Below are 15,532 nucleotides of genomic sequence, written 5' to 3' on the forward strand. Positions count from 1 at the left end.
TTTTTACCAAAATACCTTTATTTTGTAATAACATGTGATAGTGCCCTTAATCTGAATGTTTAGTTCTTGCTCAGTGTTTAGGTTTTAAACTCTAATGCAGGGGTGTCAAACTCGATCTCTAGTTCAGAGGCCACATACAGCACAATTTCATCTCAAGTGGGCCGGACCAGTAAAATCACAGCATAATAACGACAACTCCAAATTTTTCCCTTCGTTTCAGTGCAAAAAAGTAAAAGTACATTCTGAAAATGTTCAAATGTAATCTTTTTACAAAACATTATGAACAACCTGAAATTTCTTAAGAAAAAAAGGTGCAATTTCAACAATAGTGTGAGTTTATCATTTACACATGTGCATTACAACTTACAGATCACAGTGTATCTACAAAGGCACAACACATTTCATCACAGGTATCTGGAACTGAACAATAAAGCATTTTACTTTATGATCAAATCAATTGGACCCTCTGGCGGGCCGGTTTTGGCCCCCAGGCCGCATGTTTGACACCCCTGCTCTAATGCATGTAGCTTGTTAAAATTTAATTACTTCCAGACTTCTTATTTCAAATGTGTTCATTCGTTTTCTTCCTGATTTCCTCCTGAATTTAGTTTTTCGAAAATATATAACTTTAACTAAAGTTGGAGTGGAGAAGTGTATAGGCTGCTAAATTGTCCTGTTTCGTTTCACCCTCAGCACCGGAGCATAAAAGATTAGCCAGACATGCAAACGTTTCTTCAAGCTTGGTTTAGCAAGGAACCCACGCACTTAGTACAGTTACATCATTTACCAGGGCTCAAGTGCCACTGGATACTAAGCAACCACAGACAGTGGGAACATTTTAATTAATCTGCCTAATCTAGTTACATCAGAGACTCTGTTCTACCTCATTACATTTTGTAGGATTAATATCTGAAGTTGCCTGAAGAAACTAAAGGATTATGTAATTCACACAGAGCAGGATATACATTGATACATCCGCAGTACACCAGGAGTGCTGCAGTTGTAGAAACCATGAATGATTTAGTGGGTGCTAAAAAATGCAGGAAATTATAGAAAAATATGTCAGTATTTATTCTTGAGCTGTTGTCATGGTAACAAAGATCGGCCCTGTTCGGAAAGTATATACTTTTTTGGGTTATTGTTTTTATATTGCAGCATAATCTAAATGTTAAGAAACCCTCACTAATGTAAACACTTACTTTAGTTTGATAAAATTCATACAACACATTTTGCATTGTATCACTGACATGGAGGACTCATGGGGAAAGTGAGCATAGATAGTTCAGAAAGCCTGACAAAGAACACAATGTTGTGTTTGAAAGCTGTTTTAAAGGTGAGGTAGGACCTTGTTTCATGCCTAGAGTGAAAAAAAGTCATTTATTGCTTTAAGTCTATAATGTCTAAGACAATCAACCAAACATTGCATATTCGTAGGAAACATATAAGTCACTGGGCAAAAGCATCTCCCTAATGAAAGTAATGCAATATAACTTTTTGTTTTAAACTAATTAACTATTTAAATAAGAAAACTATGAATTCCAAATTGATCAAAATCTCAACAGTTTTATTTATAACAATCTTTCATAATGACATTAATGCTCCACAGATACAGAGGATAATATTGTACAAACAAAGAGACAGTAAACAAACAATCAAACAAAAGACAAAGACTCAGATAAACTACACATTTAGTTTCCTCAACACATAAAGTTAAACCAGATAAAAACCTATTTAGTATTCTAAATCAAAACATATTGCAATTTTGGTGCTTATGTGACAATAACTGTGATCAACAGTCTGGCAGGTGGTGTATGCGTATCCACCTAACCCATTTGATATCCTTTAATGAGTGATGAGCACACTGTTACAAAACATCCCAGTCCCTAAATAATCTAAGATAACTTCCTGTCCTCGTCTTCTATCAACAAATGAACACAGTAAGGAATAACAGCAGCCACACCAAGAGGAACTGAAGCGCTCTTAAAAAATGATAAAATGTAAAACAGAACCTCAGTGTGAGTGGGCATTTTGATAAAGTCATACAGTTGCAGGGATGTGAGAGTTGCTGTCACACACATGAGTTTAAATCTAGTTTTGTAGCCGTTCTTGCTCTTACAGCTCTGAATGAACATCTGAGAGTTCACTGCCAGACCCAGACCAAACAGGGCTCCCAAAAACATTGGTCTGGAGGTACACTTTCAAGCTTGCATTGTAAACTGAGGGGATGTGATCAAACGCCTCAGCAACCAACATATCTACACATCGTAGAAAAAACAGAATTATTAATTATAACACTAGGGCATTTAAAATAGTATTAGCTCAGGGAATTTGTGACAGCAAGAAGAAACTCACCAGCTAAAAGGCCAAGTATAACCTGATGTGGGAAATGTGTTGCAATAAAAACCCTGGAGATGCAAACGGTTATCTGAATGACCCAAAAAGACATCCACAAACATGACCTCAGAAGACAAAACCTGCAAGGATGGCAATATTTAGACACAAACAGTAATGAAGAAATCACTAACCTGGCCCTGATTCACACGTGATGTGAAATTGCTCCAAATGTGGGAATGAGTCGTTGTGGTAGACAAGACTTTCTTGCACCCACCAGTAAGGTCGCTGCCCGAACAGAATAATTAAAATCTATAAATAGACAAAAATGCTTTGAGAGGTAAAATATTAACCTCAGAGTTGGCTTACCATAACACCAATAACAGCCGCCCATATCATCTTTGTGCCCACATTATGGCTGAAATGGAACCAGAGGGGGAAATAAACAGAGAAAATATTACGAGGGTCTCCCACAGTTGACATGAAGTTGAGAAAGTCGTGGTATTCCCTGTAGTTGTTCTGGAGGTGCTGTATAACCAGCACCCCACTGCTGTAGACACAGTCCATCTGAGGCTCCCTTTCTGTGTGCAGTTGTCTGAGTGCAACAACTGCTTCTTCAGCACCGGTCAAAGCACCATCCGCTCCGAAGATAGCTTTATATCTCAACCTGGCATCATAAATCATTCAACAAAGCCATGGCAACAACCGCAAGCTCTTCAGTTTGAACCCACAATAAATAAATGTGTTCCCAAGTTATGAGAGCTCAGCATTTTAAGAGACGTTACAAAAATTGTTTACACCCTGACTGTGCAGCCATTAGATGTTTTATAGACCATTGCGTTTACATGTGTTACATATTAGCCATTGTACATACTAAAAGAGTGCCCAACGTGAACCCCTGGATCTCTTCAGCCTCATTAATATTCTCTTTCTCAGTGAACGTAGCAACACAAGGCTTCCCACAGTCCATCTGGCATCCAGTTAGACATATGTCCAGTGGATCTACCATTACTGTGTTTTTCTTTCCATTTAAAAACTACAGTAGTCTTTGTAAGGGCACTTGCATATACAAAACTGGCAATAATAGTATTTTGATATACAGTATTTTGAACTTGATGTTGGATAGTTTGGGTCCACTTGAACTTCTTCAGTTTCACCACAAGGTGGTATAAAACCCCAACAAAGACATAAACGTAGCATTGTGTGAAATTGAACGCTCCTTTGGCTATATTTAAATGCAGGAAATAACATACAGTAGCTACGTTTTCTGTTAAAGTCAATGAATAGGAAACACAGAATTGTAAAAAGTGTTATTTGGTTATTTAGCTGATTTGAAAGCGGGAGAAAACTAAAGAAAACGTTATTTCCGGTGTTTTGTCCCCGCCTCCTCCTGTATGCAGACCGCGGATTTTTGAAAATAACGACTAGTTCAAGCAAGACGTAAATAAAGCAAACCAACGGCTGCACATTAAACCTTGTGAGTAACGTTATTATATGTAGATGATTATTAACTAGCTAATCCGATATTCCTTTGCGAACAACTCTGTTGCTATAGTTCCCTGCGTAGTTCTGGGCTAGTTACGGCTAAAGTTAACTAACTGCTAATGTTTCCCAGCTAACGTTAGCGCTAACCTGCGTATGTGTTGATACTATAACGTTAACCAATCTAACGGTTCAACGTTAGGTATTAACGGTTACTCCGTAGTGTACTGCAGGGGCAAGGTAACCCTGTTTGTGAGCTCGGTACTCCTTAACGTTACGGTAACGTTACTCGTCAATTCGTACGGAGTAATTTAACATTCGTGTAACGTTACGTACATTGTTATTATCTATTGTTGATCGCGCTGCCAGGATACAAGTTAACACACTTGTTGTGGAAGTTGAGGCTGCTAATGTTTTATGAAAGTTTGACAAAACAATCCCGGGACAAGGTTAATTTCTGGATCGTTTCCGAGCTGTCAACAGTATCACACAGTCTTCATCAGCGGATGGAGTTTGCTTGGTTGTCAGATAAGGAGATGTTGACATTGCATCTCAGTTGTTCCAGTCTGTCTTTTTGTTTTAATTCAATTTCTGGTCAATCATACTGTATACAAATATACAACCATACAGACTTGCAGGTATATACTGTATGTATGGCAGTGGGTGGTAGTATTGATCTGTGCCATACCTTTTACACATTATGATATGTCTGAACATAAATAGTATTCACAGTAAGTGATCCACTTTGGCTGAAACATTGCTCCCTTTTGTATTTGTTTCTCAGCTTCAAACTCTACTTTATTATTATATTTTGTTTGCAGCCGGACATAAAACACATAACCCACAACAATACACTGATGACATAATACGCTGAAATAAAGAAGCGATATAAAAATGGCTCTATCCAAGGTGAGAATAATGTTCTTTTACATGCACACGATGATCATTGTGCTGTCTGTTGTTTTAATTGCAGATTGTGAACATCATGACGTCCATTACTGATCCAAACATAAGTGATGGGTTCACCAGTGCAATGGAGGAGATCCACAACAAACAGCTTAAAACATGTGGGGAGATAATTGACGCGACTACAGAGTTGTGCCAGTCCCACAGACACTTTGTGAAGTCTGCACTTGGTATGTCTGAGATCTTTTATTTTTACATTTATTGGAATCCACATTAGTTGTTGCGCTGGCAATAATAACTGTTCCTGGGGTCCATAATTGGATCAAATCAATATACAGATATATATATATATATATATATATATATATATATATATATATATATATATATATATATATGTATGTATGTATATGTATATGTATGTATGTATATGTATATGTATATATATATATATATATATATATATATATATATGTATATGTGTGTATGTATATATATATATATATATATATATATATATATATATATATATATTATATATATATATATATATATATATATATATATATATATGTATGTATGTATGTATGTATATATATTATTATTATTATTATTATTATTTTTATATATATATATATTTATATTTTATATATATTTTTTAAAAATATATATTATTTATTTATATATATATATATATATATATATATATATATATATATATATATATATATCAGTAATGTTTGCAATTATACTCCATACAGTAAATGATAAAGTTACAACATTAACATTGCATCCAACAATAAAATTACATCAGGCTGTCTTGAATATGTTTTTTTTTCTTTTTGTGCAGATACGTGTTTAAAGAAATGTAAGGACGATGAGATGCTGTTTGAGACAATACAAACATTCAAAAGAGGTAAGTTTATGCATTAGGCCACAAAGCATTGCAATTGCGCCATACAGTCAGTCCTAGCTGTATGTTTAAATGTTTAGACGATTGTTGATGGTTGATAAATATTGATTTTGCCACACCATCTGTATTTTGGTTCCAGTACTGTAATTGTTTGTATGTGCTAAATAATTCCTAATGCTTCATTGTAAATGTGAAAGCGTTCTTGGACTAATGCAATGTTTGTCCCCCAGACTTGGTACAACAAAATGCGTCATTGAAAGAGAAACAGCATGCCGTTTCTGAAATTATATCTGAGATTCAGCAGAAGGAAATGCAGAAAGACGACATCATCCAGAAGATAGAGAAACTTAAAGAAGAACAAGCCAAGAGAAAAGATTGTAAGATTTGAAAATAAAATGATTCATGTAGATGCAGAACTTAATTTGTGAATAAGGTCGTTTTTAGTAACTAACTCTTTGACATCTTTTTCTTGCAGTAATCTATTCTCAACATAAGGCAAACAAAGACAGACTGAGGAATCTCCAGAAAGCCAGAGTAGTCTTTCAGGATCATTTGGGGATGGAGATACGAACAATCCTTGGCAAAACTCAATTGGTTAAAGGTATGCCAAACACAAACATGCATTTTCTGTATTCAGTATCTTTCTTTAGTCCTGTTTCTATTATCCATCATTGTTTTTATACATTAATAGCAATGTATACACAAAACAACAATGTCTCAGGTAATGCCCAGACTATCTTTAGTTGAAGTAACTGACTTCAGAATTTACAGAATGTGTTTGTTGTCCTTGTTAAGGTGAAAAGCTGCAGTTTGTTTTCCGGAATATCAACCCTTCAGATCAGAACAGCGCCTATGTTGTCACATTGGGAATTAAAGAAGACGGATCATACCAGAGTAAGTTACACATACATACTGTATATCAGAAAACTATACTTGCATAAAAGATAAGACTGACAATATTCTTTACTTTTCCTATGATCACAAATGCCATAAGAAAAACAAAACCAACAATGCGCTAATCCTACTCACAAGTATTGCCTGTGTTGCTACACCTCATAGAGCTTATTCCTCTGTGCCATAGAGCTGCACTGTTGTCTAAAAAAACAAACAAAATAAGTATAAATTTGCCAAACCGTTGAACTAAGTGACATGTTCCTTCATTCCCATGAACACGACCGCTGTAGTTTATTCTGAGTCCGTCCTATATAAACTGTCCTGTTGCTGTAAATGCAAACCAGAGCAGCAAATGTGTATTAATCCACAATTGAAAACGGTCCCTAAAAAACTACATTGCCCAGCTGTTTTTCCAGGAAATTGTTTCATAATAAAACTATATATTTATGAACAGTTTTTAAACGTTTATGTTTTCAATAGGAAGTAATGGACTCTGAGTACCACAGATGGGAAGTAGGGAAGTCAAAAAGTATTGAGAGACAGAATAATGTACTTCTGGTTTTGGTCTTTTCGTGAGATTTATTGACAATGATACAAAATATGATATAGCAACAGTCTTATCCTGCAACAACCATCGTAAATGGTGTCTGTAAATTTAAGTTTTCAATTTCTACAGTTGTGTCGAGTGACCCCGTGCTGGAGTGTTTGTCAATCCTGGAAAGCCGGCTTCAGGAGACCAATAACTTACCAGCATTCCTGGCAAACGTCAGGAAGGAGTTCATCTCTCGGGCACGCTGCTAAGAGTGGAAGGATCGGAGGAGGAGATAGAGAAGGTCTTGCTGCAATGGGGACTAATATTAAGCAAGGAGCAAAGTCTGTATCTACAGTACAGATCTGTAAACAAAACATCAACTGCCTTGTCAAGACTAATGCATTTATATACATTTCTGTGGGTAATAAATAAAAAGTTATATGAACAGATCTGGACTACTTAATACTGGACTTAATTTGAACACTGGTCCTGTTTCATTATTGAGCATGGTCGTGTTACAGTTTAGTGTATACTGCGTATTTGGCATAGTTTCAAACCCTGGAGGTTGGCCTTGAGAGAACAGATGTCCTGGGGTAAATGTTTCTCTAAATCCTGAAATATTCACCAGTGTACTGTAGATGTTCTTCAGAAGTAAAGAACATTTAAGTCATTTGTAATTTGCATATGAGGTAGATTTCATTTATTTTCTCATGTCATTAATTAGTTTAAAGTGGATGGGGAAAAGTAGACCATTTTATTTTTCTGTGCTCAATTTTCACTTATGTATTAAAATATGTATTAAACTCACTATAGTTGAGTTCATCTGAACATAATGTGGCATAAATAATGAGGAAAATAATTTAGGTATAAAGATTAACAGAGTGAATCTTCACAGCATTAATAACTTCACGGAGAGCAGTGACAAAAAGCATAGATCCTGACTGTCGGCACAGAAATCTGTATTATTATTATTAAAGTGAATGCTTTTGCTTTTATTAGCCATTTTAATAGCTGTGCAATGAATATCATAGAATGTGTAGTTTTACTTAGTAATAGGCTTCCAGTTGATGTCATTAAAAGTTCGGCACGGCAGAAGTGAATGTCTTTGATTCAGGGTGAGGTTTGTATTTTTGTTGTTGGCGAGTCAGGCATCAGATGATTTGACGCTGCTTAACACAGGCAGCTCCTCGACATAGGTGGATGGGAAATGTCCTGTCTTCCCATCAAGTTTGCCAAACCACCACCCAGTCTCTTCCTTTCTGTAAATGTCTAGAAGATCTCCTGTGAAACAAAAGTCATTTTTATTAGATTATAAACCTCTCCTGTTGTTAGATAATCTACACATGTGTTGCCAGTTACCTTCTTTCAAAGTCAATTCATCATCCTGTTCAGGTGTGAAATTGTACAGGGCCTTGCATATTCCTATACTGCACAGCTCCGGTGTTATTCCACCTGTTCAATGTTGATATTTTGAATTGCTTTAATTTCATGATGAAATTCCAAATCTGCTGAATAGAAATAAATCTTTGTGTTGCTCTGGAAATGTATTACCTTGTTCTTTGTCATCGTCAGTATGAGACAGGGCTCCATTAACGGTGCCGTCACACTCTACAGCTGCAGCTTCATGTCCTATGGAAGTGACCTGGTCGGTGGCACTCTGTAAAGCCTCCACGGACTGCTGTGTCACAAACTGAGCAGGCCCTTTGTAAATGATGGAAGCTCTCAATGATTGTCGGGATCTGAATGGGGTCCTCCTGAGTTTTACTGGACGAGTCAGTTGAACAACACTGTGCTCACAGTCCTTTAGACAGAAAAGATATTTGTGTTACATAATATTCTATAACCTTGATTCCTAACCAGAAGTACTTCTACATATTTTTGCAGATAAGAACAGAGGGTCTAAGGTTAGATGTTATTGTATGCTGTACAGACAATAAATCCCCTTTGAGGTAAATTTGTGATTGAGGGTTTTATAATTAACATTGACCTGAATGGACTTACACACAACACCCAGCTACTGCAACTCCAAGAGGTTGTAGCACAAACACAAAGTGGATTATTATGTCTTGCATAACAAAATGAGAACAATATCGATGTTGTGTAATGAAAAGTATTAGATGACATTATTTTCTAAATGAATACAAATTTGAAACATGTCGGGTGTTGTTGATGTAGCAGTTCTTGAGCTCATCCGGCTAAAAAGGTTCACTGTTTTATCATTTCTGACACCGTTAAAACGTCACCATTAAAGTTACCCACGCAGCTGTTCTTTAATTCAGCAATTATACCTCAATAACCTGCTGCTTCACAATTAGCAGAAACCTTTTCACAAAACCCTTTTTTTATCCAGGGAAATACTTTTTTAATGGGTCTGCTTTTAATGCAAGATGCACCTTTTGGAATATGTTGAAGAGCTTAATTGTTTTTTTCCCCATTAAGAAGTTTCCCATTAGTTTTGGGCATTCAAACCAGTGCCATTACAATTAGTAACTCTCCTTTAACCAATAGGCTACCACTACCCCAGTACATAGCTCATGTCCTGAAGATGTCTTACCTTATCTTTCCATTTCACAATGCTGTCACTAAATCGGTGAAAGGAATTGGCTTTCCCCTCTAACTCACACAGTGATACAGAGAGTTTGTAGCGAGTGGCCTCGAGCAGATCCAGTTTTAGAGTACTCTGCAAGAAACAAGATGGCATTCGTGAAAACATCAGCAAATCAAATGTATGATCAATTTAAAGGTTCAATGTGTAAGATATGCTAGAATTTAAACTTAAAACAATGAATAAACATCAACAGAATGTGAAGAGGTACCAGTGTTGACGTTAATGTCAAAGACGTCTGTGTGTTGTGTTGCAGAGAAATCTATTGAAGTTAAACTAAATCTGAATCTAAATCTAACTTCAGTTAGCATGCTAACTGACTAGCTGCGCTCCGTCCAGTCTTGTAATACCACTTGTTCCTCTAGAGGCGATAGTGAGACACTGTAGCTCCAGTAAGACAGCTGCCTGACTCTCTTGTAAATATTATAGCCATGTTCTGTGTCTGTTTTATAGTTTGTTTATTGGACTACATTCAAAGTGGCAGAAATGAGAAAACGACCCGCACCACCTCGCTTCGTCCTCACAGCTACCAGGACGTTGTTTCTCTGAATGTATAGCTGTCGGCAGCCCCGGGAAACAGGGTAGCTTCAGTTAGCAGTTAGCTCGAGTTCAGCCACAGCACCGGGGAACTGCAGACTCCCTGTTGCTGCTGTTACACAGGTCCAGCAGCCCACTTGTTCTGGCTGAGCTCAAGTCTCTTCGGCCGCTGACTGAGGCTCCGTCTAACGGAGGCGGCCGACCTCTCTCCTCCCCCGGCGGGCTGCTCTCCTGGCTGCACCGCCACCGGGAAGACGAGACGAATATGCAGGTGGTTTTCTGGTTTATGCCACTTTAGATTTAGTCCAACAAACAAACTAGCCTAACGTTACACAGACTACAGCCCCCGTTAACATTAGTGCCCCAGTAAACACAGATGGATAAGTGTGAAGATTATAAGACAGCAGTGTTTTCTGACCGGCTCTCACAGTTTCAGCAGTTTGGTATAGTTTTGGTATTCTTGCCCACTGACTGACTGACAGGCATTACACAGGAGTAAATGCAATACACACTATAAATAATAAATCAGAATACAATAAATATGCCAAACTACTACAACTAAAATATGAACATTAGAGATTGTATGGACCCAGTTTAGAGGTGAAAAACTGCCCTCTATTTCTCTGGAGCCGCTGGCTCGGAATTACACATTAAACTTTTAAGGTAGTAAATATTCATCTGCACACACCACTATGCCTCCATGCACTCCACACACTCTGTGCACTGTTTACCTCATCAATCTGCAGTTCGGTCTCCTCAAGGTTCTTTTGATTTGAAAAAGATGGATTTGCAGAATACGTTCTCATCAGTTTTTCAATTCCTGAAATGAGAATGTCGAATGAGACTTGGAGACGAATGAGAAATGAATGACCTCATATAGTACTGTTCATTATGAACTCGCCTTCACGGTCTTTCTTTGTCTTTGTAATACCGTCCTCCAGACGCTGGAGTTTGAGTCTGATGGCCTCTTTTCTTCGGTCTTTGGCCATCAGGGACTTGCTGTCCTCCTCCTAATGCATCCAAGAACACAGATCACGCATCAGCAACTATGATGGCCTTGGTTCAAATCTACCATTGATGCTACATGTGCCAAGGCTTCAAGGTCTTTTGTGCTGAAAGTATTTCAAGGACATTTCACAAACATGCTATTGACACTACTGCACAGTAGCCTTTAATAACCTTTTATCAAATCAGGAAAATTCCATTGTTATTACTATCATATTTTCAAGGGAGACCTGAGCACAACTTAACGACTACATAATGTAATTATGTCAGTTCCTGTTACAAAATGATAAATCCACCTTTATTTCTGCGACTTGCTGGCCCCCATCAAAAAGACATCCCCTGCAGAGCTAACTGAGTGAGTCACTGAATGACGAGCGTTTTCAGAGCAACAAAAAAAATAGCACACTTACAAAATAATCAGCCACCAAAAACTCTGTTTTGTGATCTTCAGCTGTGATGCTGTTTTCCTCCACCAGGCTTTGTATGTCTTTATCCATGTCCACCCTTTGGACTGTCTGTTCTATCTGTCTTTGTCCCTGGAAAATATATAACATTCATCAAGGGATTTAGTGCATACTAATGAGCAGGATGAAGGTCTCGGGTGTCTTACATGTTTGAGGGTCTTCCCAAAGCTGGACATGTGGAGGTTGTATCTATTCAAAATGTTGCATAGAACTTCTATTCGCTGTTTCTCCAGCTCCTGTATGATCTGAAAATGCAGAAAGTAGTGCAGTGATGATTTGTGTGCCGTACATTCAATCCCTCTCCAGAGTCTTGTCCTTGTCATTTACTCTGTATAGCATGAAATATCCCAACATATCCTGTTGGATGATTATCATCTAAACCTGAGGTCCAATCTGAGTAAACGCACTGAGAAAAACAAGATCATAGTGACTGGAAAGAGTGTACAGTAACCAAAGGCTACTGTTCTTTGCTGCACGCTGATAAAATGTGTGTATCTCAGAGAAAACAGCATGAAATAAGTTGCAGAATACACTGGGTGGACTGTGATAAATTGGCACTCCAAACAGTGTACCTGGGTGGTTGAGTGACCAAGTGCTTGTAGAGCATTTTCTGCAACCAAAAGCCCACTGGTTCAACTCTTACCACAAATGAGGTGTCCTTGAGCAAGACACTGAACATACCTGTTCACTCACAAAAAGCCACTCTGTATAAGAAGAACAGTTAAATGCCTACAGCATGAGAAGCAGGAGAGCATTTTACTGCACCTGGTAGCAGTTTTTCAGTGTGTTTTCCCACTTGAGTCTCATCTGATGACCATCCATGTTGATACTAAAGTACTCCTCATCCACCCGCGTCTGCATCTCTGCCGATTTAGTGAGCCTGTTCAGCATCTGTAGTCAAGAACAGGGGGGAAAATATGTGTTGGCAGCTTTATCCCAGATGAGGAGAATAAACTGTATGCAGTAAAATAATGGTTTGGTAGACATATACTGAACCTTTTGTTTTTCTTTTTCTGTGCAAATTTGTTTGTTGTTCTCAACAAAGTTGAACAGAGCCTCATGCTCTCTTGTTAGTCCAAGCAATTTCTTCTTTATCTGTTTTAGAAGAGAAAAACACCAGAATCCACATTAACATATCATTGATACGAGATCGTACAGGTAAACTGTGAAACGATTACATACATCACTTTACTCTGCCATGTGTGAGTGAAAGCAACTTCAAACTTTACATCTGAGCTGGTGTAAACTGGCTCCATACAGGAGTGGAAAGGTTTAGAGGGCATTCAATTAGAACTGCCTGCTGAAAGATTTATATGATGCTTTATTTCTATATTATATTATTGCTTGACTTCAATTATTGCACATTTTAGATACTTCATGCAAATTCAAAGGAAAATAAAAGTATATGTTGTTTTGATAAATAACAGTAAAGCTTTCTACAGACCCCTAATCTGTAACATTTACATATTGCATTATTTCACATTCATTACATGGGGTAAAAGTCCCTTAAACCTATATGGTATATGGTGTTTGGTATCAACAGCCAACAGAATAAACAATAACAATAATACTTCCTTATTTCAAGCATCAGTCACTCATCATCAATTTACCCATTTTGCATGACATTGTAAAGTCTTATGACCGTTATGGTGCTGTTCTGTCACCCTGAGGTGAGCAAAGAGTGCAGTTATGGTCGGTCATAATACTTTCTTAACAGTACCGAGATGTTGTTGTAGATGTAAAACCTGTTGTTCATAGTCATACAATAGTTTGTGACTGATCATAAACTATTATAATCCTTGAATTTGTAAAGTATTGTGATTCTATATCAATGGCTTGTAACAATTTTAACACAGCATAAAGCATTATAAAAGCGTATCAACTCATTGTAATGCATTATCCAGGTCTCTATTATACATTATATATACTGCAAAGGCTTCACTATAAAGTTTACCATGACAAAATCGTCACGCAAACAAACATTTTGTTTTGTCTTTACCTTGAGTTGCTCACCCCAATTAGCAGTAACAAGTTTTCCAGTTCTTTCAATGGCGCTGTCGAGCTATAAAAGCACAGAAAAGGTCAGAGACACGTTATGACCGGAAGCTTGCACGGACAGATATACTGATTTAAAGAAACAGAATATATTCCATACAGGCCTCTTCCTCTTATTATGCTCGTCCAAGACTTGTCGTATTTCCAGAATTGCTTCTTGCTGAAATGCATTTCCTAATGACCTGAAAAAAAAGAACAAAACACCAAATTTAACTCCAAATCTTTGGTTCAATCTATGGACGGGCACAGCTTTGAAGCAAACTCGGGTTGAAAACTACCTGTGGGCATCTGCTCTGGAGTACATCTCATCTGACACATGACACCAGGCACTGTAGGTGGAACTGAGCGGGGAACCAGCATGAAAAGGTTAGAGCTGTGGGCTCATTGGCCTGTCATCTGCCTGTGTTTTGATCACATCTAACCTGCTAGACGCATATTATTTCCCACGATACCAGGAAGAGGTCATGTTAAACACAAAACAAACAACATTTTGAAAGTTCAGCACCATCTCTTACTTGTTTGTCATTCCTTTGGAGGCTCTGATGAGTTTTCCACCAAGTTTTTGTAAACCTTTGGCATAAGTGAGTTCCAGCTCAGCCCTAAAACAGGAAAAGGTTGCAGCGAGAGACAAAAGCAGTCAAACAGTAACTCCTGTCCTCATTACAAGTTAGTCTGAAGGCCATAACTGTACTGAACATACCTTTGCTGAAAAACGGTCATTAGTTCTTTGCAGAAGAACTCCCCGCTTTTTGAAAATCGTTTCACATTTTGATAGAGTTGGTTATACTGAAAGACAGAGTAAAGCTCTGTGACATGTTTGCCGTGGAGCAATTAATCGCCTGAATCAACCGAGTTAAAACCGATTCAAAGTTAGTTATGAATAAAATGAACATCAAAATCTTATTTTTTACTCCAGTGCATTTCAGAAGTAAACACAGAATCGGACTTTTCAAAGAAATACTCACTGAGCAGGTGCTGATAGGGTCCTTCATCTTAAGGCTGTTGGCTGTTTGTTGACTTTGGACCTGGAACTTTGACCACCCTCCTCCCAAAGTCACTCATGCGGAAATCACCTGAGCTTTTGTTAGTGACCTATACAAAGGAAAATTCCAGTAAGAGGGAAAAAAAAGAAACTACAAATGTATACTCAAGCAGGATGCCAAGTCAGTCTGCGGCAGAAATAAATAAAGGAACAGATATAAACACAAAGCAAAGGGCAATTTGTGCTCTTATCTGTCACTTAGTCCACCAGCGATAAATGGAAATACAAATACTTTGACAAAGTAAGAGTTGCTTTATTAATTCATGTTGAAAAGAAGTACACTAACCGGGTACCAAGCAGCTATAAATGTTGGTAATATGAGACATACTGGTAGACTAACCGTTAAACCAGCAATAACAATATTTCTTTGCCAACTTGGGAGCAGTAAAAAGAAAGTGTAAAGACAACACTGACATTTAATCACCTTTGAAGTTGATGTGGACAAAACATGTGTCAGCAAACATTTGCCTCTTCACACAATCAGCTGACACGCAAAAACATTAGCGTTCCTGTTTGTAGTTGCGTTTTTGTTCACCTGAGAGATGTAAGTCCAATGTAAAATATCTGGATATGAAGCTGCTAAATGCTCCACTATGTTCACCAGATAGATGCTAACTGTGTCTGAAAACGACACTAAGATAGCTGTGAGGCTGAACCAAAACAGTAAAATTGTGAGCAGTAAAACCAAATCTACACACTGAAAGACGCAAAAATGTTTCGGTAGAACTGAAGGGAAGTGCAGTCGAGGATTCGTCAGTGACTCCTT

The 15,532-nt window shown here is 37.6% G+C and overlaps 2 protein-coding genes and 1 pseudogene across 2 annotated transcripts; 1 reads left to right on the forward strand and 2 right to left on the reverse strand.

Annotated features, from left to right (window-relative positions):
* Nucleotides 1-1,892: 1,892 nt before the first annotated feature.
* LOC115026106 (glucose-6-phosphatase 2-like) lies at nucleotides 1,893-2,898 on the reverse strand (annotated as a pseudogene).
* A 758-nt stretch (nucleotides 2,899-3,656) lies between these two features.
* Nucleotides 3,657-8,601, forward strand: spc25 (SPC25 component of NDC80 kinetochore complex). Its single transcript, XM_029458353.1, has 7 exons — nucleotides 3,657-3,808; nucleotides 4,787-4,949; nucleotides 5,570-5,635; nucleotides 5,863-6,009; nucleotides 6,108-6,233; nucleotides 6,428-6,526; nucleotides 7,203-8,601. Exons 2-7 carry the CDS (start codon nucleotides 4,799-4,801, stop codon nucleotides 7,325-7,327), a joined length of 714 nt encoding a protein of 237 aa, XP_029314213.1. The 5' UTR covers nucleotides 3,657-3,808; nucleotides 4,787-4,798; the 3' UTR covers nucleotides 7,328-8,601.
* On the reverse strand, nucleotides 7,244-14,731 carry nostrin (nitric oxide synthase trafficking). Its single transcript, XM_029458352.1, has 16 exons — nucleotides 14,690-14,731; nucleotides 14,425-14,510; nucleotides 14,240-14,323; nucleotides 14,003-14,065; nucleotides 13,825-13,906; nucleotides 13,669-13,731; nucleotides 12,666-12,764; nucleotides 12,435-12,560; nucleotides 11,816-11,914; nucleotides 11,616-11,741; nucleotides 11,102-11,210; nucleotides 10,932-11,020; nucleotides 9,613-9,738; nucleotides 8,610-8,859; nucleotides 8,418-8,510; nucleotides 7,244-8,339 (listed from the first exon to the last, which is right to left on the reverse strand). Exons 1-16 carry the CDS (start codon nucleotides 14,714-14,716, stop codon nucleotides 8,203-8,205), a joined length of 1,659 nt encoding a protein of 552 aa, XP_029314212.1. The 5' UTR covers nucleotides 14,717-14,731; the 3' UTR covers nucleotides 7,244-8,202.
* Nucleotides 14,732-15,532: the final 801 nt, after the last annotated feature.

Source organism: Cottoperca gobio, chromosome 21 (genome assembly GCF_900634415.1).
Source record: "Cottoperca gobio chromosome 21, fCotGob3.1, whole genome shotgun sequence".
NCBI lineage: Eukaryota > Metazoa > Chordata > Actinopteri > Perciformes > Bovichtidae > Cottoperca > Cottoperca gobio.